At 35.9% G+C, this 27,998-nt stretch overlaps 1 protein-coding gene across 3 annotated transcripts in view; it reads left to right on the top strand.

Annotated features, from left to right (window-relative positions):
* The window catches only part of ARID4B (AT-rich interaction domain 4B), an 88,674-nt gene that overhangs the window by 30,845 nt on the left and 29,831 nt on the right, over positions 1-27,998 (top strand). For all 3 annotated transcript variants that reach the window (XM_027901320.1, XM_027901321.1, XM_027901322.1), the window contains exons 4-16: positions 3,554-3,619; positions 4,207-4,297; positions 8,553-8,632; positions 10,976-11,067; positions 13,556-13,694; positions 17,263-17,342; positions 18,565-18,638; positions 19,501-19,646; positions 23,883-23,955; positions 25,014-25,108; positions 26,221-26,318; positions 26,530-26,797; positions 27,792-27,964. In XM_027901320.1, coding sequence (XP_027757121.1) covers positions 3,554-3,619; positions 4,207-4,297; positions 8,553-8,632; positions 10,976-11,067; positions 13,556-13,694; positions 17,263-17,342; positions 18,565-18,638; positions 19,501-19,646; positions 23,883-23,955; positions 25,014-25,108; positions 26,221-26,318; positions 26,530-26,797; positions 27,792-27,964 — 1,475 coding nt within the window. The remainder of the gene's footprint in view (positions 1-3,553; positions 3,620-4,206; positions 4,298-8,552; positions 8,633-10,975; positions 11,068-13,555; positions 13,695-17,262; positions 17,343-18,564; positions 18,639-19,500; positions 19,647-23,882; positions 23,956-25,013; positions 25,109-26,220; positions 26,319-26,529; positions 26,798-27,791; positions 27,965-27,998) is intronic.

Here is a 27,998-nt window from a genome sequence, read left to right as displayed (position 1 = left end):
CACCATTGAGTTTAAGCAGCTAAGTATTGCTATTTAAACTGTTATGCATCAGTATTTAAGTACAGGAATTGTGTTGTGCCTAGATCAGTGAAATCTTAACTCATTTCAGTTCTTTGTGGGACTTTGAGACCACCTTCTTAGATGGCCACTTGCTATTATTTTAAATATTTTAAAGAGTTAAAAATTTTCTTGTGGGTTTATTACTTATAGTTTTATTGCTGGATTTTTTTGCAGAAAGATCTTGACATGAAATAGAATTTTTACTGTAAATCGTTAGTGGAGATTATGCCTAAAGCCCTCTGGATTCAAGTTTGTGTGTGTTTTTTGCTGTTACTACATCACTTAGGGCAGTTCAGCCCCAGTACTGTTGTTGCTTTGTAGAGTAGTGTGAGTTGTGGTTTAGGTTTTCCTATGTAAGTGTTGTAACAATATCTGTTTACATTGTCTTTTCGCCACCGTGAATGCGTATTCCTTAAACTTAACACTGACCCTTTGATTTTTCTAAAAATATTTTTAGCTCTTTCTGGGACATGCACACTTTCCTCAATATTAGATCTAACAAAGATTCTTGCTATCAGGTGTCTTTTGTCTGGAGTTGGTAGTTTATTTGCTGAGTTTATTTTTCACTTGTTTTGCAGTTTCTACTGGCCCCAGTATATTTTATGCCTTAGTTTTCTAGAACTACTAGAGGATAAGGAAAGTCAGTAATTTCATACTGTCAATTTAAGTGTAAAGCATTCATTTAATTTTTATAACTAGGTGCTCTGTTGAGAAAATAGGATGGCAACAAGATTCTTTCAGGGTGGAGTATGTAATCTTCAGACAAGTGAAATACATTTAATTGTTTCTCCTTTTACCTGTTTTCTTCTGTTGAATTCTGCTTCCTAGAATATTTTGAAGGGATATCTTCACAATAACTTCCCACCACCAGCATAACTTAAAACCTTTATTCAGTTTATTGCAGGTGCTATTTACTTACGGTTTCAGTATCAACAGGTACTATATTTCACAGTTTAGTGGGTTTGGGCAAGTTCTATACATGGTACAGAATTTTACAGTAACATGTAACTGCATTTTGCACACTTTGTCATGGAAAACAGTAAAACTTATGGAAAGTGTTGAAGGCAGTCCAAATTTGACTAAACGGCAAGACTCTCGGTATTACCAGGGTGTTAGTCCACTTCATCGGGTCTTTTACAGCTTTTTTTCAGAGAGCAATGTAAACCAGTTTGTTTTGACAGGGACTCCTAAAACAATTAGCACCATCATCCACACCCACTTTTATTTGGGCACCCTGCACAGAAGTTTCAGAAGAAACTGTTTTCTGTGTAGGTCTTTATTAATCAGAAACAAGAGAAACAACTGCTGTAATAGGGCTTACCAGGACTGTCTTTTCGGACAGTGAAGAAAAGGGAAATTTCCAGCTAAGTCTAACCAGGTTCATGATGTGCTGAGCGTCTTAATCTTTTGCCTGAGACAGAAAGATTCCACACTGGTAAATACCGTGGGAATTAAAACCCACAGCTATCAAACGCTAACATCACTTTTCTTAGCTTCAAGAGTTTAGAGTTTGAATATTTTTGTTAATAACCAGTATTTTTTGAGCACATATGACTATCTCAAGAAGCAAAAAATGTTGATATGAAAAATCTTCTCCTCCCAAAGAGTCAAAGCCCCAAGACATCTTTAAAAAGACAAACCATTCTGGAATACACTATAGCAATTGCTTTGTTTACCTTTCATCATAGTACATTGTGGCTGGCTCATGGTTTTGAATAGAGTTCCTTTTTGCTGTAAAATACATGTAAGATAACCACAGAAAGTAAATAATAACAGGTATCTCTAAATCAAAATTGATATACTGGATATTTTTTAAGAGCCAGTGGTGACTCCAGGTTTCAGATTATTTCATATCTTAACTGAACTTTGACTTTCTAGTTAATGCCCCCACAAGAGAGAAATAAATACCTGTATCTGTCAGGATGAAGTTCAGAAGCGTAGTTTTTGCTCAGTTAATTCCTAACCTGAATCTGGCTTTAGGTTACAAAGTATGTGTGGTGGACAGAAAGTATTTGCCATCAGTAGGTGAGATGTCACAGATGTTCTAAAAAGAACATACTCTCACAACATTAGGTATTGCTGTAGTTCTAACAGAAGGTAGACAAGGTGACTGTTTCATTGAAGTAGCGCCTGGAAGGCAGTAAAGCATTTTAGTGCATTGGTTTACTAATCAGCCCATCAAGATAGTCTCCCTTAGTCCTGGTTGTTAGGTGCTGTTCTTGGCTTTTTCCTCTTTTCAAGGTTTGCAAAACTCCTTAAAATCTCCTCCTAAGGATGCTAAGTAGGAGAATTGGTGTTAGAGAACACTGTTCTGAAGGAAATGTTACTATTGCTATGTGCTACAGTGAAACTCTTAACAATAGTGAGAATATAATCTTGGGTACCCTCGTGCAATGAGTCCAGAGATTTAATGTAGGATTGCTGTAGTTGAGAGTTACTGTTACACAACTGGGTCTCGTGTTACATTCTTACTTATTTCAACTACTAAATAAAACATCATATACTTTATACCAAAGAGTGTGGTCTGGTGAGCATCGGAGCATCATTTGTGCATGTTAATAAATGTACATAAAATGTAATGCCAGAATTTTCTTAGTTTCCTATAATTTTAAAACCAGGGTGGAAATAAAACTTCAGATGTAATTGGTAGGAAGATCCTATGATTTTCAATGTGACCAAGTTAATTGCGAATCAAATGAAAGATGAATGTCTATAGCATTTGGTACAGATAACTGTAAGTTTGAATTACCATACAATTTTTTTTTTTTTTTTTGCGGAGGACAGGAGGTGTAAGATTAAAGACACAGCCTTTGTGTGTCTTTATAGGAATGACATGAGGAAATACCTTGGGAATTTACTTACTTCAGTTTTGAAACATTGAAAGTTAAGGTGTTTTTACGTTTCCTTCCAGTTAATTATCAGCATGTAGTCTGGACATTAATGGAAAGGCAGTTTGGTTTATTATTTTGTTTAATTGACAGCAATGTCCTGTACTTTTCTTGTGTGAATCTTTCAACCATGAGGGAGGAAAATTGCTTTAATGAGCAAAACAAAAAAAAAAACCATCACATAGATACATGTGCTAAAACTGTTAAATTTCAAAGCATTGAAATATGAATGTTACTTAAAAGTTGTACTTAAAACTCTCGAAACTTTCTCCTTTCCTGCTGTGGTACTACAGAAGTTCAAATCATTTAGGAGAACTGCAGAGATCTTTTTAAACCATTAAATGTTTTCAGCAAACTCTAGTCCGTCATTTCCTTTAGCGGTAATGATTCTGTTCTGAAAGATAAAAAATATTTTGGAAATTTTGATGACTAACAAGTTGGCCCCTCATATTTCTAAAATATATGAAGGAAACACAGATTTCAGCAAGTGGAATGAATGTGGTGACTAACTGTAAAAGGGGAGTAAGAGAAGGGCTATTGACGTTTGTGTGTGCTTATGCTGCTCAATTGTATCAAGTGATTGTCAGTTGAATTATATTTTTTAGGTAACCTTTAGGCATGATTCTTCAACAGTGGAAGTGCAGGATGATCACATAAAGGGTCCCTTAAAGGTAATAAATTTGATTTATATTTTACTAATGCTTTGAAAAACATTGTTTTCAGTATTTGATATAAATGTGCATATACAGTATGGGGTAACAGTGGAAGGTTCAAGTTATTAACAGGCCAGATAGGATCACAAAGCATAAAAGGTAATGCTGCATAGTTAGAGGTAGTGTACTCTGCATGATAGCTACTTCCTTTGTAGTTAAAAGGGGTGCAGCATAGGCTGGTGCAAGCCTCTTTGTTCTTTTTGCCTTAAAGCTAAGAAGTATGGCTGGCTCTGATTTTTAGTCACAGTTTCTTTTGAAAACTCGGCTGGAGGATTTGATGGGAAAGCTCTTATACAAGAGAATGACATCACTCAAATTGGTTCTTGTTCCCCACCTGCTGGCAGGAAATAATCAGCTCAGTTAGTTGGGTTATTTTTGAGGAATGAAAAAAGAAGTTTGAGGGATAGAAATATATTCAAGTGAAATTGAAAATGTATGTTGTATTTAACGTGGAATAGGCTAGAAATATCTCTGCTAATACAAAAGTGTTTACTTTATTGCCTGTTTTAGAAACTCTCCATTGCTAAGTGACTTTTGTATTTTAGGTGGGAACTGTTGTGGAGGTGAAGAATCCAGATGGAACGTACCAGGAAGCAGTTATCAACAAATTAACAGATGCAAGTTGGTACACTGTAGGTAAGAGAAATATTTATATATTTGAATAAAATTAATGACTTAAAAATAAGCCTGTGACCTGGACATGCCTTAAACATGGTGAGAGAGATTTTATGGAGATGCTTAGGTATTCAGAGTCTGTATGAAAAACCCTCAAAAATAAACGTCTTATTTGGGGTTTTTATAAGAAACTGTACCCCTCACAATGTGAAATCAGGACACCAAATAAAGACCTTGTGAGTTGTTCTGTAATCAGTGACTGCTTCTTAGAAATTTAATATACTATTGCTAAATATTCTGAAGCAAAGTATGCTGTCATACTTCCTTAAAAAAAAAAAAAAAAAAAACAAAAAACAAAGAAGTACTTTTAAAACAGAAGTTGGCATGCTTATTTTTCCCTACTTCCAGACTTAGCCCTGATAACAACTACTGTTAAAACAAACATAGTTTGTTTTTGTAAGTAGTTTATATTCATATTTGTTTTTCCTATTTTATAATGTGACATTTCAGGTGATAGGTGATATATGTCCTCAAACAAATATAGGGTGGGAGTTTTTTGATATATTTTTAAAGGCTTCATATATGTGGGTTTACTCTTTGGTGCCAAGTCTCAGCAGATCAGTCTGTCTTGGGGAAAACTGGTCAGTTGTAGAATGATAACATATGTTCCATCTGCGCCTTGGTAGTCTTAAAGGCACTATGGGACATGTGTTGATTCTTGAGAAACTACATAAGCCTCTCCTGGGTAGATAACTGGGTCATGGGAAGATGAAGACCAGATCTTGAAAGAACTTTAGTGAGACTTAGTTGTTTTGAGATATTATGGGTTGTTGTTGATGATATTGAACAGCTAGGGAAAGACTTAACTTTCCCTGCTTTTAGAAAGGAATAGAGCTAGTGTTGCAGAAAATATATGTTTTCTTGTTGGAGAAGTAGAAACTATTAATAAAGGAGAGACGGGGTTAGGATGGGGTGAAACACAAGGTACAAAGAGAGGAATTAACATTGTAGATAGTGTTTTTGTAATTATTACAGATGTGGATCAGTTATGAGAGCTTTTAAGAAGTAAATTGTATAGCTGGTGTTAGAACTGTGTTGTACGTTTATGTTTCTGAGAAACTGTGAGGTTAGCAGTTCAGCAAGAAGAATAAGATAGAAATCCATGCAGAGTAAATTTGGAAGGTAGATGTCATGGAGTTGCAGTCTGTAAATCAAAGTAGATGTCTGTCAAAAATCCTGAGCTTGAGAAATAGGAAGAAGAGGTATGGTTTTCAGTCTCAGCTCTTACATTTTGTAGATAAAAGTAGACAAAAGCATGTTGACCTTGCAGAATCAGTAAAAATAGCACAGCTGCTGGCTGTGTAATGCACTTTGATAGAGAAGTGACTCTAGCAGTGGATGATTAGAATAATCTTTGTCAGGAGGGTGAGTGGAATGAGACAGAAATTATCTTTATAGACAGTGATGACTTTGCAGATCTGAGTGAAATTCCTACTTTAAGGTATAGTTACCATTTACCAGACTTCAGAATTAGCATACGTCTTAGCCAACAGTTACCTAATGTTGTCCCAACTTCTTGTTGAGAAGCATCTAATTATTTGTGTTGTTAATGGTTTTTTGAATAAAATTACTATGATTTGATCAAAAACTTTGTGAAGGGATCAGATCGATCTGAAGTAATACCTTTCCAAAAGATACTTGAGACCATATGTATGCCACTGCAACAGTCTCTGGAGAGGAGTAACCATTCAAGAGAACTCTTTTAACACTGAAGTCCAGGCAAGGTTGCTTTAAGAGCATCCCTGTCTGTCTTGTATTCATAGAGTGTTGTCTGACGAGAAATTGTACATCATTTCGTTTGCGTGCCTTTTTTTGGTGCAACTGCTTTCCTACTAAAGGACAATAAGAACTAAATTAAATTTTTATAAAACCCCAACTTGTATAGTCTTTTAAAATGACTATACTACAGTTTATATATATATGTGTATAAAAGCTGTAAATATAATACGCATATATAATTACATATATTATATAAAAGTTAATAAATACACAAACATACACATGCACATGCATACAGAAAGTGTCCCTGCCTGTCCTGAAAAAATTCCTCAGAGAGCTCAAGGTATTCCAGTCCTGGTAACTGGATACTGTTTTATCATTCATACGATTTTAATTAACCTTTTTTAATTAAACTTTTAAAGTTTAATTGATACTCTTAACATTTGTCTCTGTGTTTACTATAGGGGGGGAATCATAGGATTGTTTACTTGACTAAAAATGCAGAATTGTGCATGTGCAGGAGTAGTCTTAAACCAATCCTGAACTTTTTTGTCACTACATTGCCCTTTCTCCATATTCAAAATGATTTTATTTACTTTAAATTACCTCCTTTTACTTTTTTCCTCTTTTCCTTGCAGTTTCAGAATACATGATTTTAAATGTTACACTGTACATGCCTGCTCAGTAGGTTGTTTTCAAGATGTTCCATTAGATCATATTGTCATATGTCATCAGCCGTATGTGCCATGCTGGCCACACAAGTCTTACAGGGAGGTGAAGTTTTTCCTCTGAAAGTATTCATGTTATGGAACAAGATTAGGAATCCCCCTGGCAGGGAAGGGGCCACAAGCAGATTACCACACAGGAAACATAATGTGGCTACCTACCTAGCTCTGAATAGGTTTACCTCTGCTGTAGTCAGCTTATCTCCTGAAGTGGATAGATTTTTTTTTTTATCTCTCATTATGTAAGGAGACTGTTATCTTAATTAACATAAACTGGATTAGGAACCTGCTGCTTTCTACTTCATTTGACGTAGAGGGGGCTTAATTGTGCGTTGACCATTTGAGATGCTGTTCCAAATCTACGTGGTTTTGTGTGCAGTTCCTGATGCTGATATTTTTCAACAAATGTTGAAGTGAGAGTTGTGCATCTCTGACTGGTAGTTTATCACTGAACAGTGTTCAGCAGTTACTGTAGTATGTAATATAATCTGGGGAATGGTAGTCACAAGGGGAAGTTTGTTATCAACAGTACGGAATTTAACACTTCCGGGATGAAAAATTCTCAGAACTAGAATTTTAAAAGTTTCTTTCGTATCAAATAAGTACTACTCAAGAATTTTGATGTATCTTGTTGTATATTTTTATTTAAGTTAGTAAATGTTGAAGAGTGTAGCACCCACTATCTGAAAGCCAGACATGGCTGAAAATTAACCTCTCTAATCTTGCTGGTTGACAGCCATTCTCCTAACACTGTTTTTTGATCTGTTGTTGGACAGAAAAGAAGATTTGAATGAAGGTGAAAGAGGCATGTTAAGAAATTGCAGAAACTTTTACTTTTTAATGTAATATTTTAATCTAATCTTGGGATTGTTTCCATGCCCACAAAAGTCTTCAAGGTCACTGCAGTGTGGAGTCAAGAATGTAATTATTGTCAGTGTTCAGGAGGGAAGAAGAGATCCATTCTTGTCTCACTGAACAGTACAATCAAAGCCTGAGAGTGAAAATTTTTCAGTTTTAATCTGTTAAGTACCTGAAGAAGACTTGACAAAAGTTTACTTTTCATATGACCAGTTTATCAGCTTCTGAAGACACCACTTTAAATGTGTACAGTGCATTTTAGGATTCAAAAGGATAATATATGGAGCTGAATCATCAGTATTATGGACTTTTTTCCAGTTGACCTAGTGATAGCAGAGGTGGCAAAAACTCTAGAAACTGAGAGCTCCACAGTCCTGTCAGTACAGCTGGTTTTGATGATTGTCAGCACTTTGACTATTGTCATCTTCCTTAGGCTGATATCACTGTTGTTTTATAGCATAGCTGAATGAAGTCAATAGAGAAAGACACTGAGCTTCCATATAACATTAAGTGGTAACTTTTTTCCGTAAATATCCATTTATGTTTCTGGGTAATAAACATAGCTTCTACTTTTGTATGAGTTCTCGTTATGTAATAAACTTTTGGAAAAATTGTAAATGTCTAAAGAATAGGTTTTGAATTCTAGTGGGTATCTAATTTTTGTTTGCTCAACTACTGATTACTAAAGATTCCTTTTAACATATGGAAGCTGTGGTGATACAGCAGCTAATGTATTTGTTCAATCTGTGAAATGCTTTACTGGATATGCAGCATTATCTATCCAGGTATAGCTTTGTTTTAAGAATTAGCTACAGGAATGTATATCCCATTCTTTCTGAACATCTAAATGAATCAACAATATCTTGATTTAAAAAGAAAATTTTTTTCTTTCCTCACTTGTTACCTGGTGACAGTATTTGATGATGGTGATGAGAAGACTCTGAGACGCTCTTCCCTGTGTTTAAAAGGAGAAAGACATTTTGCTGAAAGTGAGGTAATTGAATTTTTGTATTACAGCTTTTTATTTAGAAAAATTTAAAAGTGGTATTTTTAGTACCTTAGTCTTTAGTATGTTATGTACATCCATGCTGCTAAAAATGGGGGTTGTGCAAGGTACAGTCTAGTGGGTCTGGCTTATTCTTTTTCAAAATCAAGAAATGCAATTAGATTTTGTCAAACTGTGTAAGTTAAGAAGCAAAATCGGCGATTCATCTTTTTCACTTTTATGTTTTTGACAGTTCACAGATTGTAGATCACCCAAAAATCTGCAATCATGCAACTGCTTTGCTATGTATAAAAATTATCTCTTAAGTATTAATTGGGGGTAAAAATCACAATATAATTATAATATAAAAACCCATATAAATTATAACATAAAAATAGATGTGCTTTTCATAGTTCTGCTGGATTTTAGATAGATGATCAAGGTTTTGTAATAGCTGATAAACCTGAAAGATGAACACTTTTTTTTTAAAAGACCAATAATAAATTGCTGTTACTTGTTAATTTGACAACAGTTACCAGTATTTTGAAGCCGGTTCATGCCTTGAAGGTGACTTGCACGTTAAAATACGCACACGTTTGTAGCAGATTGCAAATAGTTGGAATTTCAGAATGAGGGTTACTCCTTCATATTATGTAAGACAATCTGGACTGGTGGGCAGACTTAGGTAAACATGTTTGCTTATTGGACAGCTACTGAATACGGGGTTTTTTGCTCTACATAAATATGCTGTTATTATTGTAATCAGCTGAGCTTGTTGTCTGTGTACTGCATTCTCGTGAAGATTCAGATACCCTCTAGAATCTGAAGTCAGGATTAAACACATGTAAAGAAGGGGTCCTAATCGTATGCCTAAATCTGGATTCAGATATAAATGCCATAATTTTAAAGATTGTGGTGTTCCTTCAATTAGCTCTGTTGTTAATGATCAGCACAATTGAAGATTAGATTTCTTCTATTCCATAAAGACTATTTTAATATGGTTTCTGAGGTATTACCTTACAGTAAGGAGATTTAAGATTTTAGTGTATATATATATTGCTTTGTGACCTGTTTGGCTGAAGTAGAATAATTTGTATTATTTTGTCAGATTCAAAGAAACCTTATATTCAGGTGACAGCTACTTTTTATTTTATCAACTTTTTTATTGTCTTAGCTTTTGATGTTTTGCCAGAAGTCACTGATACATTGTCACCAGCATTCAGTGAAACACATGTTGTTCATTTCTAATAATTACCTCACAATTGCACAGCTACTCAGCAGGGAAAATTGCGTCTCAAATTTCTTTTGTAATTAGGCCAGTGCCCCACAGTTGTCTTGTTCTGATGTTGCTTTAGCTTCATCTCTGACTTCCCAAGTGTGTGGTGTAGAATCTTTTAGGATGTTTATCACACTCAGAAGTAGTCGTGCATTTATTTTCAGACTTTGAAAAGCCAGTTTTATTGTCCCTGTGTTAGTTCTCTGACACAGAATATGTTTGAGATTCTCGTTGGTGTTACATTTAAAAATCAATATGTGACAAGGAAGTTTAAGTCAGAGATTTGTATTTAATTTGTAAGACTTTCTCCCTTCTTTCAAAAAACAAGAGTAAGTGGCTTTACAAAAAACTCTTGTGTACCAGGAGCCTTCAAATCTGGAATGGTTATTATTTAAACAGTTAACAGCAGGCTTAGAGGAAGAAGATACTGCACGTCCATGAGCTCTTCTCTTGAAGCATTCTCCCTGAACAGGGAAAGTTCTTTCTCTCCCTCTCTTTTTGTTTTGATGCTGATAAATCATCCATTAGCACCTTCTCAATTATCAGTATAGCAGCCTCTTTAAAATTGTTTTAGAATCTCCCTCACGTATCAAACGATGAATTACTGACAAAAAAATACAATTAACTTGTCATGTTTGCTGCTATTATCTTGCAGCTTCATTTCAAAGGGGACCTTTGTTCATTTTTAAGTAGATGATTGGATGTTTAGTCTAAATGATAGGAAGCGCAGAAAATTCATCCAAGTAGAGATGGAATATTGCAGGTCACCAGAATATCTGATAATTATTTCCCTGTGTTTTAATAGTCCAAATGCAGGACTTCTGGAAAGAATTGTCTGTGTGTGTTGGACAAAGGTCTGTTATTCAGAGATGCAGAGAAAGCGTTGAAAAAACCCCAGAACAAAATACATTGCTTTTTTAAAATCAAAGCATGACATGTATGATGTATTTCTGTATTTCTTTTGTAATGAGAAAGCCTCTATTGAAAAAAATTACTTTTATGAACCATTTGGTTTGGAGAATAACTCATGCTAGGTTTTTTTATGTATATGCATATGTATTTTTACATTTCAACAGACATTAGATCAGCTTCCACTCACCAATCCTGAACACTTTGGGACTCCTGTTATTGGAAAGAAAACAAACAGAGGAAGGAGATCCAATCATATGTAAGTTAAACATCTTGATACCTGTGCTGTGTGTATTCAGTTCTGAAGCTTTCTGTGTGTGTGGAGTTTTATTACTTGTATGTTAGAACTTCTCTTATTCAAAAAAAAACCAGGAGGCTGGATGAAAAATATTGTTAAGCACTCAGATTGAAAGTCAGGTTCATGTGCATTGTTGTGTATAAACATTTCAAGTCTTTCTGTAATCAATATTTAAAATAGCACCAGGTATAGGCAAGAGTTTTTTATTGGTTTTATTAAGTAAAAAAACCAAAAAGTAGCATAACAAGTGGAAATATGATGTTAAACAGTAGTCAGAAACGTCTCTGTAGCAGGCTATTAGTGTTATGAATGTGTTGGACTCAAACTGAAATCGTTACAATGCAGGCTTTGTCCAGCTGATATGAAATCTTTGTACAAGGTACCAGAATCCTCCTGTAGACCTTTGGTTTCTCATTACAGGATCTCTGAGGGTGAACAATATTACAGAATCACAGAATGAGTCAGGTTGGAAGGAACCCTGGTGGGTCATCTGGTCCAACCAACCTCCCTGCTCAGGCAGGGTCGTCCTAGAGCACATGGCACAGGATTGTGTCCAGACAGTTCTTGAATAGCTCTGATGAGGGAAACTCCACAACCTCTCTGTGCAATCTGTTCTACTGCGTGGTCACCCACATGTTAAAAGTTCTTCATATACAGGTGGAGCTTCCTGTGTAACAGTTTCTGCCCATTGCTTCTATTATGGTTTCCAGCAAAGCTTACTGATAGAAAAAACAAGTTCAAGAGTAGTGACTTGATTTCCTAGGTGCCAGAATTGGTGGTTGTGATCTTGATAAACCAGTGTTAAGTAATCCAGTGACTATTTTCTGTTGTTTGTGGGTGGGTTGTGGGATTTGTTTTTTTTCTAATATGTGTGGCGGGGAGTGGGGGTGGGTGGTTTTTTTGTTTGCCCTTGTTTTTTGCTTTGGTTAAAGTTTTTGGGTGGTAGTGGTTTTATGCTTGGGCTAGCCTTTTTCTCTCTTTTGGTAACTTGAAATAGATGTTGCCCTGGGTATGTAGAGGTGCTGTAAGTTTACTCATAAAATTACTGACTTATTACTTTGTAATGTAGTGCATGAAAAAGCTCGCATTACCACAGAGAACATGATTGCAACGTCCTTGGAGTCTGTGACTGGGTCATGTTTTTCTCTGTTTCTCTAACTATACAGGACATTACTATGTCAAAAGCAACACACCTTTATCTTACGATTAATACTGACTTAAAAAGACAGATTGCACAGATATTGGCATAACTGAACTAGGAACTAACCTCTCTAAAATTGTTCTGGCTTTCTCTCTAGTCCTAAACTTCTTTCTCACAAGAGATTAATGAACCCCAGAAAGCAGCGTGAAAGACTTTCATACTCTATTTTAAAAGAAACCACTGTTTAAAAAAAAAAAAAAAAATGGGGGGGTGGAATCCAAGATAGTACTTTTATCAGCACTGGAAACTAAGGTGGGGCAAAGGAAACATAATAAATTACCTTAGACTGTAACATCAGTTGTCTTCTGCTACACCAATGCTAACTGCATTTTTTGTAAATACTGAATTTTGTACTCAAAAGCAGTTACGTGAAAAATGGAAGATAGCTTTTAAAATTATGCTTCCTGTGCTCATTGAACATGCTGTATATTTTCTGAGAATTACCTTCAAAGTGACTAGTAAAAAAAGATCTAGAGAGTCAGGAGTGCTGATTTTTTTTTTATTGTTAATCGGTTGCAGGTAATTTTAGTTGGAGTGGTTTTGTACATTTAGACTCCCCATATGGTTAAAACCAGGTGCAACTTTGTACTTGAACAGTCAAAAGAGTAATCCAGAACCTTTTTAAATCAAAATGTATTTGCACTTTTGCCGATCTACTTACATTCCAACACTATGTTCAGTGGGAAATTGAAGCAGTCATCAAAACGCTTCACTGCACATCTTTAAAGAACTGTTTAAAGATAAATAGACTTCTTTTTCTCCTTGCTATTCATCTTTATAGCTGATGTTTCTTCTTCAGAGATTTGTCCTCTCTCAAAACAGCCTTTTATTTTGTACGGCTGTTGAAGTAAAAGCCTAGAGAGATTAAGAGGGAAAACTGAAACGGTTTAGCTTGATGATGGTACAAAACTACAACTGCAACAGTATTTTTGAACAGTGCTTCTGTAGGGCAGAATGGTCTCACTTGAATGCCCTGACAATGCATTTATCTCCCTCCATGCGGATGCATGGTGGTGTTTTGTTTGGTATTTGCATGTCTTACTAGTAAATATGCATTTCTGAGTTTGCAATGTTTGAATTGTTACTATACTATAGTTATAAACATTTCTATTCATTTTTATGCTAAAACACCTAACAATTAATTCAAGTTTCTATTACTTATGCCTCTTTGACAATTAGCTTTGGATCCTGTAATTATAATATGCAAGTTTTGAATAGTTGACTTTTAAGTCTCTTTCTGTCATTTAGTCCTGAAGAAGAATCTTCATCCTCTTCCAGCGATGAAGATGAAGATGATAGAAAACAAAGTGACGAGTTATTAGGAAAGGTGGTGTGCGTGGACTGCTTCAGTGTGGATAAAAAGAAAGCTTTGTGGTTTCCAGCCTTGGTAAGAGTCTCATCTTTATTATAATTCAGTAAAGCTTTCTTTTGTTTTCTAGGAACTGGAGAAAAGTGTGGGTTTTTTTCATTTTGGTGTTTTTTATTAGAACTTCATATGGTTCTTCAAATTAAACTATATCATAATAGTTACCAAAAATATTATGTATCTAAATATATTTGTTTACAATAAGGGATTGCTAATGTGGCTTTAGTTTTTCCAAACAGCCAGAGCCTGTTGACCTAATTCCAGCTCAGCAGTGTGTTTAATACTATTGAACTAAAATTTCAGGGCTTTTTTCCTAGGCTATTGCATGCCAATTTTCTGAATTACTAAGTTTTATCGAGGAGAAAATATAAAGTACAAAGAGAGGGGAAGTTTATTGATTACACAGACATTATTTTTCAAGGTTCAATATAAACACATTTGATAATAAAATCAGATATTTCTTCTTGGTCACTATGGTAGGTAGTGGAGATTTGACAACACATTTCCTTTAAAATTACACTGTAGCCTTTCAGTACAAACATTTGCTCTCTTCCTTTATTCTGGCTTAAAGAAATTTTTTAATAAATAAAATTCTAATAAAATATCACAGCTAGTCTAGGGATTGCATAGAGACTGACTGACATATTTGGAAATTAATACATTTCTATATGTAGTACCTTCTAGTATCATGCTTTTTATTTTATTATTAATTGTAAATATTTGATTAATTGCTCTCTGGCAACGAAAGATTAACAAGCTTATCTAATTTCAGGAAGACTTGTTCTCTGCTTTTGAAAAGATGCCATACAATAACATTTAACTGTTCTTAGTATGTGCAATAGCTCTCAATTGCAGCTCTCTTCTTGTCACCTGCTGTGTCTTGTAATGCAGTTCAGTGGCTTTCCAGCAGGACTTCTTTTGGGGAAGTAGTTGGAAGAAAATGAGTCACTGAAGTCTTTTTTACAACAAGGGAGAGGGCAGAATGTGCAGCAAGGAGATACCATGTTAATGGCAGATAGCTTTAAGAGAGGTTTTCAGTAATAAGCAAGAAAAATTGAGATGTTTCTTTACTGAAAGCTGTCATCGAGATTGATGCAATATCCTGCCTCCCAGCTGCTCTCAGAAATGGTCAGTGAAACTGGCTTGAGCAGCTTTATGTCAGTCACACTGTTGGGTTTGCCCTTCTGGTCACGCACATCACAGATATCAGTTTCCATGGCAGGCCTGAGCTTGCATGTGACTAGTGTAGTGATGCTCAAGATAGCTTTGGGTCAGACCTTAAAGTGTAACTGAATTGTTGCTTCTGCTCCAAAGTTATATGAAAAATACACAATTATTTCTTTGACTTCCCGATGAAGATTGGAATTAGCTCATTCTTCATGGAAAGCTTCCTGCATGAATGAGAAGCAGTAGGGGGATAAAGTTGAGGGTGAAGCTTGTTAACGCTAAAATAGCTTATCCTAGATTAACTCTTGCTTTAGTAATCAGGTTTATAGCTCTGCATCATATTGGTTTGGAATTTTTTTGTTGGGATTTTTTTTTTTGTTATAATCCCCTCCTCAGCAGCTGTGGCTCTCAGCTCTTTTACCTTGTAAGCAGGTTACCCTACTGTATCAACAAAGTAATCTTATCTTATTACTGATAAATTTTGCATTAGCTTTATATTATGGTAAGTGTAATTACGTGAATAATCAAATGAAAATTGAGGTTTAATATGCTGAAGAATGTGTATCTCAGCAGTACTTCGTTATGTGTACTGATACGCTTTGTGCAAGTTTATTATGTGAAAAGAAGTTAAGGGATTAGTCTAAACCTTTACAGCAAGTAACAATCAAGATTAGTAGTGGAAACTTGAGTACTTTGGATATCAGCCCTATAACCAGCTCTTACAAGTCTAAAACTGTAGAGGTTCTAAATTTGGTATAAATTACTGTTAGGACTCACTGATTGACTATTGACTGATTGTTTTAATCCTTCTTTCATGTTTGGGTTTGGGGTTTTCAGTTTGTTTGTTTGCTTGTTTTTGTTGGTTCTGGGGGGAAGTGGTGAGTACAATGACTAATTGTAATTGTAAAAAGGCCTGACAGTTGTTCCTTATGTCAAAGAGTGTGATTTAGCAAGCTTTATAGCATTGCTTGGTTTTAATGTGTATTTAAAGGCTTTTGGAAGGTGTAGTGAGGAAATCTGCCTACAGCGTTTTCAGAAAATTGAGTTTACATAGGATCATCTCTTTTATCCTCGTATGACACCAGTGGAGTTTGTTTTGCATTCAGGCAAAATTGAGGTGATGTTACTTGATGTTAAGGCACGAAAGGTTTTGATAAGATGTTTTCCAACCTCTGAATGGATTTCTAAGACCTTGATGCTTCTAGAAAACCTATAGCTAAAGCCTGAAGAGTCTTTCTCCATCTTTAAAGAGCTAGGAGTTGGATAATCACTGTCTTTTACCTCAGCATTGCAAACTATTATCCTAAACTTCATTTCAATTAGAAAATTGTAGTTTTGTAAAGTAATTTCTTTGAAGACTGTAGAATGTATTGGATTTTGAAACTTGGGCTGTTAAGTTTTATTTCTCTTGAGAAACATATTTAGCCTGTGCTCTAGCTTATGCTGTCGTATATAGCCTGTGCAAATATGAGCCTGTTTCCAAATCGCTTACCTTCTACAAGGCTATATGGCCCGTGGCCTATGTAAGGAGGGAAAAAAGCTTTTGTCACACAAAAATTTTGTATCTTTGTGTATTTGGTGGAAAATTGGGACTGAAAGGCAACAGTTGATGTAAGAAAAGGTATTTTACCTCGACTAAATTAGGGTTAAAGTAATTTGCTCCTCCCTGGGGTTTTACAGCAGCCAGAATTTTCCTAACTTTCAGGGAACTACACATGTTTTGAGAGAATAGAGATGAGTGATGAAGAGGGTTAATTTTCTGTTCTATAACTCTGGAAATTCAATAGATATATATTTTTAAGATAAATTTCTGACGCTTTTTAATTAAAAAACTGATTTAACAAAACTGAAATAGCTTTTAAATTTGCAAAAAATAATGTTGTCTCAGTGCTAGACTTGATTAGTCTACTTCTTGAGTTATAGAACCTATCATAATATTTGTACTCGAGGCACACTTCTCTCCTAGGTAGATGACTTACAGGTCTTCCATTATAAAATTCCATTTCATAAATCCTGTAAACCTTTGGTTTTGAAACTGTTTGTGATTACATCCTTGCCATTTCTGGAAGTTTTCAGAAGTAGTCTTTTACTCAGGTGGCAGTATTTGTGGAATTTCTTGTCCTTTTAGGATGAGGACTAGAAAAAACTGTAGTGGCATGACAGATACTTACCTTTTGTCTGAATGCTGTTCTTATATCTCTGGCAGCCACTGTCAGTTCCTTCTAGGAAGTGAGCATGAGTTCATGCATTCAGTAATTTCAGGAGGTCATCACTCCTGTGTTTTGAGGGATCTCAGTTGGTCCCATCTTAGGGTTGCTAAAGGGAAATGGGCCCAAAAGCTTTTTGAGTAGCATTGGTGTATACTATTACTCTCTTGTTTTTACCTTTTCTCTCTAAACTTTGCATTTGTAATATCTTGCAGGTGGTTTGTCCAGACTGTAGTGATGATATTGCAGTGAAAAAAGACAATATTCTTGTTCGCTCATTCAAGGATGGCAAATTGTGAGTAGGAATGTAGAGTTTGATAACTGGACTAAATTTATACCAGTCAAGTGAAATGTAGTGTGAGTTGTGTGGGGTAAAGTATTAATAACATCAGTAAGCTCAGCAAACTTCTGCCAAGATTTTCCTAATGTTTAAAAAACTGTTAACGGTAGCTAAATTAGTCTTGAACTTTGTCATTGTTAGTAACGGGGTGCATAAATCTACCTGTCTTAGTTTTAATTTCACTGTCACAATTGTGGCAAACAAAGTAGTATTATGTAACTTTAAGAACAGCCGAAGACTCTTTCCTGCTGTGGTTGGGATAGAGCACTGCTTTTCAGGGATGTGGCCATAAGCTTGTCCAACTACAGAAGAGTGTGGGGGGGTGTGTGCGTGCACGCACGTACACCGCATGCAAGCACAGAAATCCTCTTTCTTGTTTTGAGGTAGTAAGGCATATGTTTATCTCAGTCTAGACGGCAGCAGCATCTTATCACATTCCTTGAAAAGAGCAGCAATACTACTCCAAGTAGGAAAAATAATAGAGAAGTGTGGAAAACCAGACTGTGTGGTGTTTGCAACAGAATAAGAAACTTTGTGTTCTTAAGCTCGTGAAGATAGAATTCTTTTTCTAGGTTTTAGTTTTTATTTTTAAAGTTGCAGTTTGACTTGGTTCAATTTAACAGAATGTTTTGTAGATAGGAAATTGAAACATTAAACTTCATTTAATTACTTATGATGTCTAGGCTGTCCTTTACCATTTGATAGTTTTTCAGCCATCAGTGCACGCCACCAAAGAAACACACATAAGATGTGTGTGCGCTTAAGCACATACCTACCCCCAAGTCCCTGGAGCTGCAGTTCAGATTTGCTTCCTTGGTTATAGCCACAGCAGAAATTAGAAGGTGCTTTGTTCTTTCAATTTGGAAGTCATGAGTTTCATACTGACAATTTATACTAATGCTCACTTATGTTTTAAGCGAGGTAGGGTTTTAAATTAACATTAAATTAATGTGAGATTTTTGTTAGGTGTCATATATTTGGGAGACTCTAGGAACTACCTGTTTGTGGAAGTAGCATGCTTTCTTTAGTGCGCAATTCTAACACTGTAGAATTGTCAAGATATATTCAATATGCTTCTTAGGTGTATTTTTAAGTGTGTTGTAGTCTCAGTGATAGCTCTCTATTATACTGTTAGGAAAATATTGTAACTTTTTTTAACACTTTCTAAATTATCTAGCACTTCTGTGCCAAGAAAAGATGTCCGGGAGATCAGTGAAACTTCACCAAAGCCTGATGCTTTGTTAAAACAAGGTAAAAATAACTTTCTATGAGAAAACACGTGTATGTATTTACTCAGTTACATAAGTTGGTCTAATTTATGGCAGATTCGTTCATGTGTTAAAAATGCTAAAATACAGGATCTTTTCCTATGGAATAGTATGTTGAAGGAAAACACTTCTGAAAAGCTAGAGGAACTTTTTTTAAACAAACAAAATGTAACAAAACCCACAAAAAACAACATGCCTCCCCCCACCTACCACACTTGTTTCACACTTGTGGAGATGTTCTAAACAAAGGATACAATCGTACAGCACATGTTGGCTTTGTAGGTTATTTTAGTATGTATCTGTTTGCTTTAGATCTTCATAGAATTATTCTCACAATAGTACCGTAATAGTTGCAAGTAAGTTGCCTTTATGGACTGTCAAGAATCTGGAATTGTGAATTAATTTGAAAGTTTAAGTTTGTGTGATGAAACTCTTAGAATTAGCTTTGGCTTGTTTATTCCTCCCTGTCCTCCCTGTTTGATACATATAAACCACAGTGTAAACCTGTTGGATAGGGGTTTTCTCAATTAAATATTCATACACGTCCTCCTGTGCAGAAGATCCTTATTTGTGTCTGTAGGCACTTACATGGTAATAATACTAGTAATAGCTTTGAATGGCTTGATGTGCAGAGAGCACTAGGCCAGTTTAACTGGGTAAGACAAGTAAGGATGGACAACAGGGAGTGGTTGTTGAGGTTCTTTGAATTTTGGGGTGGAATTGTTAATTAGCAGTGTTTCCTTCTTCTCCCCTTCCCCCTCACCACTGGCTACTGTTTTTTTATTAAAATAATGTGGTCAAACTGATACTTCCTGCAGTGTTAACAAGTGCTGGTCCTTTTACAGCTTTTGACCAAGCCCTTGAATTCCGTAAAAACAGAACTGTTCCTAATAACTGGAAAACAGAATTGAAAGAAGACAGCTCCAGCAGTGAAGCTGAAGAAGAGGAAGAGGATGAAAAAGAAAAAGAGGATAACAGCAGTGAGGAAGAGGCAAGTGAAGTTAAAGGGCACAGCTGATCAAAATTAGCAAGGCTATTATGTTTAAGTAGGCCTTTTTAACATTAGGGAACATTTAACATGTTAACATAGGCATTGTTGAGTGCCTCTCTCTTATCCTGGTCTACTGAAGAATTGCTTCACTGCAAGCTATCTTTCTGGCTACCCTCATGTAAAGAAGCAAGAGCTTTCAATCAAGGCATTAGCCCATGCACTCCATTTCTACCTTTCTGCTCTTTTGGTGTTCTGTAAGTAAGAAGTCCTACCTCATGCTTGGTTTTTAATTATCTGTTATTTCCTCCCAGCCTTATGTCTAGAAAAAAAGCAGCTGAGAGGCTGAAAGAGAGGCTTTTGAATGTTTTAATTCCTCTGTCTTCTTGTGGTACTCAGAAATCTTTATCTGCCCATAATCACTTGTTCTCTAATTTGTTAAGTAAAGGCCAGTAATTTAGCAGACTTCATAACCCATTGATAGTGGGATTGTAAAGTTAAAACTGAATTGGTCTGGGTCTTTAATGAAATTAGGGTCCTTCTCTCAATACATCCTCCCTGGAGATTACAGCTCTGGCATACCAGAAGATGGTATTCCATCTTTTACTCATTCATTTCTTCAAGATTTACTGAGAGATTGCAAAGGTGTGAAGTTGTGACTTTGCCACTTCTCCATGCTGATAATTTCATTCTGCCTCTTCTTTAAACTCAGAACAGATTATCCAGCCCTGAAGAAAAGTTATAAAGCCCAGTTTGAAAGGGGCTGTGCTCTGCATAGTATTTTGAGAAGGAAGTAGTTCTTCCTTGGGGTCAGTACAATTCCTGAACTTTTATAGTAGGTTCATGTTCAGCTATGGCCATGATAAATGTAGATAGGTTGGTACCTATGCAGGGTAATGCATGATCTTTATGTAGTGACCATTCCCTCTCTGCCTTAGGTGAAAAATATGGAGCCATTAGCTACAGCGTTTGTAAATATTTGACCTTGTACCCTTTATACCCCATCTCTTGAGGAGCTTGAGCTTCTCTTAGTTACATGTTATGTTGTTTGAGCTAGTCTTTCCATGTGCTAGACATAAAGATTTCATCTTGGGCCAACGTTTTGATATTTACTGTGAGATCTCTTGTGATAATTTCTTTTCCAGTATCCAGTGATTTCAGTCACCTGTTGGACTAGGAGGCTTCTAAAACAGAGACAATACGGTTTTTTCTTCCCACCCCCTCCTCGCTTCTGTTTTTCTTCTCTTTCCTCAGTGGTCAGTGGCATGTGTGCCTTCTCTCCACTCATCTTTGAGCAATTTCTGCAGACTTCTCCCTTTATTTTCGTTTGTGCCTGTAACTTCCTGGTTATCAAGCAGCATCTCTTTTCAAACAGGACCTGTGGGCCTGTTCTTGGGACTTTGTTACTGATTGCAGGCTGTTCTAGTGTTTTCCAGGACCTGAAAAATTCTCACTGGTGACCCTCAGGCCATCCATGTGGCCCTACTATCTATGAACCAGAACAAAACAATACAAAAACCCCAAGCTCTTAGATATGTCACCACAGACTTTAAATATAGATACTCCTACCTTACGTATGTAAGAGATCTGTGTATCTATAAGATTCCGTGGAAGCATGTCTCATGTATCTGTAGAGGTTCTTCTATTTAGATAGGAGTTGACATGAAAATCCTCTGTACTTCTCTCAGTAGGAGTTGCCTTTTTTTTTTTTCAAATGAAAGAGACTGGAAAATGTCCTTCCTTTCCTTTCTGAAATCTGCTGGTAGATAAAAGAGTTGTCAAAGACCCTCTTTTCTAGTGCTGGGCTATAATACTGTGCAAATTTTGTGTTTCAGAAAGCATGTTGCTGTTTTACTGGGTTTCGCTATCCTACATAAGAGCCACTTTCTTTTACCTTTGTGACATGGTCAGATACATTAGAGACTGCAGAGTGACCTGCTAGAAGTCTCATTGTCTAACTTGAAAATAAGTAAATATGACAGTGTGACATGCCTGCTTCGAACCATTATCAAGGAAACCTTGTTGTCTAACTTCCTGATTAAGACATTCTGTGTATTTTCAAAGATTATTATTAACAGATATTATTGGTAGGGTATAATACATACTGATTCTGTAGACACACTGAGAAAAGCATTAAATGCTTTTCACAGAGGTATGCAGGGTCTTAAGCTTCCCCTTAGCAGACTTTCTCAAAAAGTTGCTGTATTCTTTATTGGGAAAATTAATGAGTATTATTCACTTGCTGTTCTGGCACGTCTGAGGATTATCAGGCATTGGATTTTATAGTGAGAAAAGAGTGTCAGTGTTTTATTCATCCTCTTCATCACCTTCATCTCAGTTCCCCATATATTTAGAAAGCATACATTCCTTCTAGAAAACTTTTTTGGGTTTTCTGCAGGTTTTGTTCAGTGACACCCCCCACCCCTCCCCTAAATGCTCTGTGGGACTATTTTCTTATGACAAGTTTTTTTCTTGTTGTTAAAGAATATGGGTATCCCAGATAGCTGCTCATGATCCAGCAGATGCTGGTAAAAGTCCTTTCCCAGAACCTGCTATTAAAACAAACAAAAAGGATACAGTTTTGGTGTTTGATTCCACTCAAGTTATTTGTTCTTAATGGCCTGTGGAATATGAATGTTCTTAACCAAACTTTTATCTGCACTACATGCAGAGCTGCAGCATCAGCTCCTACCTCTTGGTGAAGAATTGCTAGATATGCCTGATTTCTGGTGCCCCTACCCAATGAGGATGATATCTAGTATACTGGTTACAGTTCTCTACCCAGCCTGTCCTTCTTGCGCATTGAAGCAGCCTGCTCTGAGCTCTGCGGGTATACTGAGTATCAGATATTCATCACAGGATGCACCTTGCAGAATCTTTCCATTTTCATTGCCTTTGCAAGATTGGGAAATATTTTCATTGTGTTTGTGTTGATAATTATACCTAAAGGACAACTGTTTCAGCATATTGTGAATACTGGTTCTTAATTTTCTGCCTATTTGCTCAGATCTGTCATCCAAGTGCATTTAGTGGAGAAGAGAAAGCATAAAATAAGGAAAAAACGCCTACTCCTGTACTATGACTATTAGTCACAGCATTTCCTGACCTTGTTTTCAGCCATCCATCTCTTTATTAAATAGCTTCAGTAAATGTCTGGGGTTTGTTTTTGTTTGTGTGTGTGTGTTTTTCCCAGTTCTGTTTAGTAATGATATTCTGCTGATTTCTCAACTGTCATGGTATTACTTTAAAGGCAATGTCTTTTGTCCCCTTGCTTCAGGGTAGGTGAAGCTTTAATATTTAGTACAAGGAGACTATTGAAGAATGGAGATGATAAACAGGGAATGAAAATACACTAAGGAAAAATAATTTATTTTAGGTTGCTGAATAGCTAGTTTTTTTGGAAACATTACAGCTAGTATTAAAAATTAATCATCTCATATTTGGCATATTGTTTTGAAGTAGCCCAGTCATCAGAATTCCTTAAGAATTTGATTATATTAATATCATTTTGCTGCATCTTGTGGCAAGTCCCATTTCCTAAGGAAATTAAGAGGTGTTACAAAATAAACCATAGTGCTTTGTTTTGAAACTCCACTGTTGATTAATCTAAGTAAATCTAATACAAACGTTCTTTAGTGCAATGAACTGAACTTTCAAAATATCTATTGTTATTTCGGTTCTGCACTGATGCTGCTCACCACGTGTTCAGCTGGTGCCCCATGGCAGTACGCGTGCAGTGCCATTGCCTGTGGTTTGCCAGCACAGTGGATTAGAACTCCTAAGAAAAAGTGCGAGCACCATTTTCTCTTTCTCTTCATCTCTGGAAGTGTCTAGTCTATCCAGGAATCAAGGAGTCACTTAACTGCAGTAGAAATAGAACTGAGGTTTCTGATACAATCTCTTAATTGTTCATAGTGCTGTCTCCCAGACTCCCTGCATAAATGGACAAAATTGAGAACGCATCCTGATTTGTGGTATCACTTATACTTCAGTGATCAATCAAAAATCCAATTTCAATGTATGTTTACAGTCAATGTTTTATATATTTTGAAACACTGTTTGTATTTTATAAAATGTACTTTCACCTGGCATAGCACTGAGAGCATCTGTCTCTTATCCTGTTGCTGACCACAGTAAAACAAACTTAAACACCTGAATCTAAATTATCCCTGCGGTACATTTCTTAGTGACAGACTGTACAAATGGTGATAATTTTCTTGTCTGCATTGCTTTAAACAGGAGGAAATAGAACCATTTCCTGAAGAACGAGAGAACTTTCTTCAGCAGTTGTACAAGTTCATGGAAGACAGAGGTAGGCATTTTAATTAGCAGTACTTTAAAAATTGAATCTGTAAACTAGTAGTGCTTTGCAGTACAGTTTTAGAAAGAGGGAGACTGTATTCAGCCCTTCTAACTTCCCTATGATTTAGAAGATGAGACTGTCACTTGGTTCATCTCCTAAAATACAGTGCCTTATTTTTGCTTTCAGAAAAACGTGGATGAGAATATTATATTTTGCATATCCTATAATATTTTGCACATCTTACTATATTTTCTCCTGTGTACTTATGGTCTGTATAACCAAACATTTAATCTCCCTAATCATATTAATTTATATGCTCAGTTTAATAAACTTGAAATTTTTAAATAAAATAAAATTTAATGACACACCCACACACACTTTTCAGATAATGGGAAAAAGCATTTACTTTGCACTAATTTTCTTGTGGGAATCCTGATCACTTAAATGCATGAGCATCATCTGTAAAGTAGATTGAAATGCTTTTAAAAGCCAGTGCCATTCACTGTATTAAATCTTTATCAGGTATTTATACACTGCAAGAAAAGTATAGAGTCTGTTGGCAGGGATGAGGGTATTTGTATTTAAATTGCTATTATAACTAGTTAAAGTAGCATCTTTTTTAATGCCATGTGAAGATGAGGGTTTGTTGGTTGGTTGGTTGTTTTGTTTTGTGTTTGGGTTTTTTTGTGTGTGTGTGTTTTTTTTTTTTTTTTTGTAATTGCAGTGAAAGAACTATACTGGTATTTTTAGATGTAAATGTTCTGGTGGGTGAAATAAAACTAAGTATAATACAGGTAGCAAGAAAAGTTGCATCATTTCTGCATGTTCAGTAATAAATGGAAGAATGCATATATATGTATTAAGTAACATAACTCATTTTCTCTGTAGTTCAGTAATTAAAACTCTTTGAGTTTTAGTTTCATGAAGTGAGAGTACCAGATGCATGAGGTGGGGTTTGCAATACTCTGTTTAATAGTGTAGTAGTGCATATAATGTGAATTTCAAGTTATTCTGAAAAAAAAACCCAACAAACTTCAAAACACCGTAATAACTGTCTTTGTTCCCAGGGACTCCTATTAACAAGCGACCTGTATTAGGATATAGAAATTTGAATCTCTTCAAATTGTTCAGACTTGTACACAAGCTTGGAGGATTTGATAATGTGAGTATTAGTATGATGAGTATTTCAGAGCCATAAAATCTGCGGATGCTGTTTATTATTGTGAAGTAATTAATTGTTTATTATTCTGGGAAGTAGTGATAGAGAAGAACACAGGAGCTCCTCTTACATAGGAGCTTCAGTTGTATGAAAGTTGAATAGCGTGTCTATGTAAGACACCCTGTGGCTCTATAAAAACCATGCTTTAACATGAATGACAAACTAGTTGTATTCTAAATAAATTACACATCTACCCAGCATGTTTTATTATTGCTGCATAAAATCAGCCAGCATGTGTGTTTTTGTAATACCTTCATCTGACAAATAGTTCCTGAAATCTTACCTCAAAGTGAAAGGATTCACTGCTCAATAAAATCTCAAAGACAAATAATTCAGTTTAAGGTCTGTTGTGAGGCCCTTTCTGTTTATTCTGCCCGGTATATAGAAGAATGTTCTGATTGGGATTGGTGGGATTGAAACATTTGGAATTCATGGCCAAGCAGATTCTGTTAGTACTTTGAACTGCTTCCCGTAAATTTAGCCTGTCAGTTGAGGAGGTATGTTTGTGCAGTGACACCTTTCTGATATACAGGAGAGTACTTGGGTATTGCAGTACATCTGCTCTACCTTCACAAATGGCTAGAAATGAGCATATCACACTGTCAAGGAACTTTGTCACCAAAGGGTATATTAAGGATGTAATGCAAGGCTGGTAGCCACTGTTTCTGGTGCAGTACTGGCAGGGATAAGTATTGTTAATGCTTTGAATGATTTTTTTTTCTTTCCAATTTAATTAAAATTCTAGCCCTGATAGTTAAGAATTACTTTAAACATAGAACAAAAATGATGTACTGATTTTTCCAATCTTTGTATTTTCTTTGTTTTATTGCCACCTGGAGAGGAAAGCCTGCTGTGGCTTATTGCAATGCTAAATTGCTTGAAGTAATTACATTAGACTACAGCTTGCATTACAGTGAAATACTGTGTGATAAATAGTAATTTTATAGATCAAAGGAAATTACTTATGTTTATTTTCCAAAGTTATAAACTTTGTCAACTTAGTCTTGTGTGTCAGTGAGTTAATTCAAAAACAATTGCTTCATTTTCTTTAACAGATTGAAAGTGGAGCAGTGTGGAAGCAAGTTTATCAAGATCTTGGAATCCCTGTATTGAATTCAGCTGCGGGATATAATGTTAAATGTGCATACAGAAAGTAAGTAATAAAGCTATGAACTTTGTGCTAAAACCAGCACTGGAATGAACTGAAGTGATCCTGTGCTAGTGGTAGTATACATAAAGTTCATAAATTTTTGGTTACAGTATGGTTTTTTAGGTGTTAAACATATAGTTCATGTTTAGCTTCTCTAGGTAGCATGTTCCTTCTTGAATAAAACTTGCTTACCCCAGGCAATTTTTTCTTTCAGATATCTCTATGGTTTTGAAGAGTACTGTACATCAGCTAACATTGAATTTCAAATGGCACTGCCAGAGAAAGTGACGAACAAGCCTTGTAAAGACTGTGAAAAAGAAAAAGAGTTGAAGATGCGCGAAGAACCAGAGCAGGATGCAAAAGATACAAAAGCGGACAAAGATGAGCGCAAGCAGGAGGAAGTAGCAGTAGTACAACAAGAAGAAAAAAAGTTAGCTGAGAATGATAATGAAAGTAAAGAAAATGATAAGCCCTCAGTTCTGGTAATATATTCTAAAGTTCATGTTATGTCCTGCTTATAAAGTCAGCTGGTGTGTAATCACCATGAATTACTGTAAAGATTGAAATCTCTGTAATGGATTTAAAAATAAGACAAAAACTTGCTGTAAACCTAATTCAGAACAACACATTTGAGCTATATTTATCCCTAGGTGTCTGTTTTAGGGTGATCATTGTGTCTGACTAGTTATGAAGCACCTCTAATATTCCACTTGTTGGGGATCTCGCAGGTTAAATGGAGACTAATTAGTGTGCGGCTTTATCTGGGTAGTGCATACTCACAACTAAACTGCAGTGCTGATACTTTTATTGTGCATTTAGCTGTGCTTTTAAGCCCTCATAAATTTTGATTTTAACTCAGTGTTCCAGTGAAACCAGTGAAGCTGTACAAAAACCTGGGCCATATGATGTACGCACGGTCTAATGTAGTTCAGTGGTCCAGAGAGATGAATGTTTATAGCTTTTCAAAATCCAGTGTTGACTTAGTGGCTTTAGCAAAGCAAGTTCAGGGCAATAAGCTCATGTGCTGCACTGTACAGGCCTAGCAGTTGCTGTGGAACCAGTGTAGCTCCCAAAGTCAGTGTGCAACACAATTGTAATGCTTCTGCATAGAAATGGCAGCCAGCTGTACACTGGTATTCTCCAGGGTGAATGCCAGATGGGCCAGTACTGGTATCTCCGCAGCCCAACTGAAAACATACTTTGTGGAGTGTTTCTCTTGGGGATTGCTTTACGGTCCAGGTCTAAGAGCTGCATGCCTGTATCATTGTGACAGAACGAGCTAGGAGACTGGCTTTGAAGTTTGTTAGGTTTAGCTTAAGATTTTCAGAAGGAAAAGCAGCAGAGGTGCCGTGATTTTAGGCCAAGTCCCAGACTCTAGGGGTATTTTTGATCTTACAGCTTTGGTGTGTTTTGTCTGCCTTCTCTTAAGTCCTGTGTTTTCACCTAATGAGTTAACTAAAGATTTTGTTATCCTAGGGAAACAAAAAAAATTTGCCAGATTCTGTGTATACTCAGCCTGATCAAGAAAAGGACTTAAATGTAATCAAAACTGAAGATGAAACCAAACTGGAAGATAAAGAGGAGGAGAAGATTAAAGAAATTGAAAATCCCACAGTAAATGCAGATGCTGAAGAAAAAGAAAAATCAGGGTAAGTTACACTGTTTCTAATCTGATACAACATC

The sequence above is a fragment of the Empidonax traillii genome, unplaced genomic scaffold, assembly GCF_003031625.1.
Source record: "Empidonax traillii isolate 1590-97213 ecotype Southwest subspecies unplaced genomic scaffold, ASM303162v1 scaffold773:size403244, whole genome shotgun sequence".
In the NCBI taxonomy this organism is placed as follows: Eukaryota; Metazoa; Chordata; class Aves; order Passeriformes; family Tyrannidae; genus Empidonax; species Empidonax traillii.
This window is presented reverse-complemented; position numbering and strand designations above follow the sequence as displayed.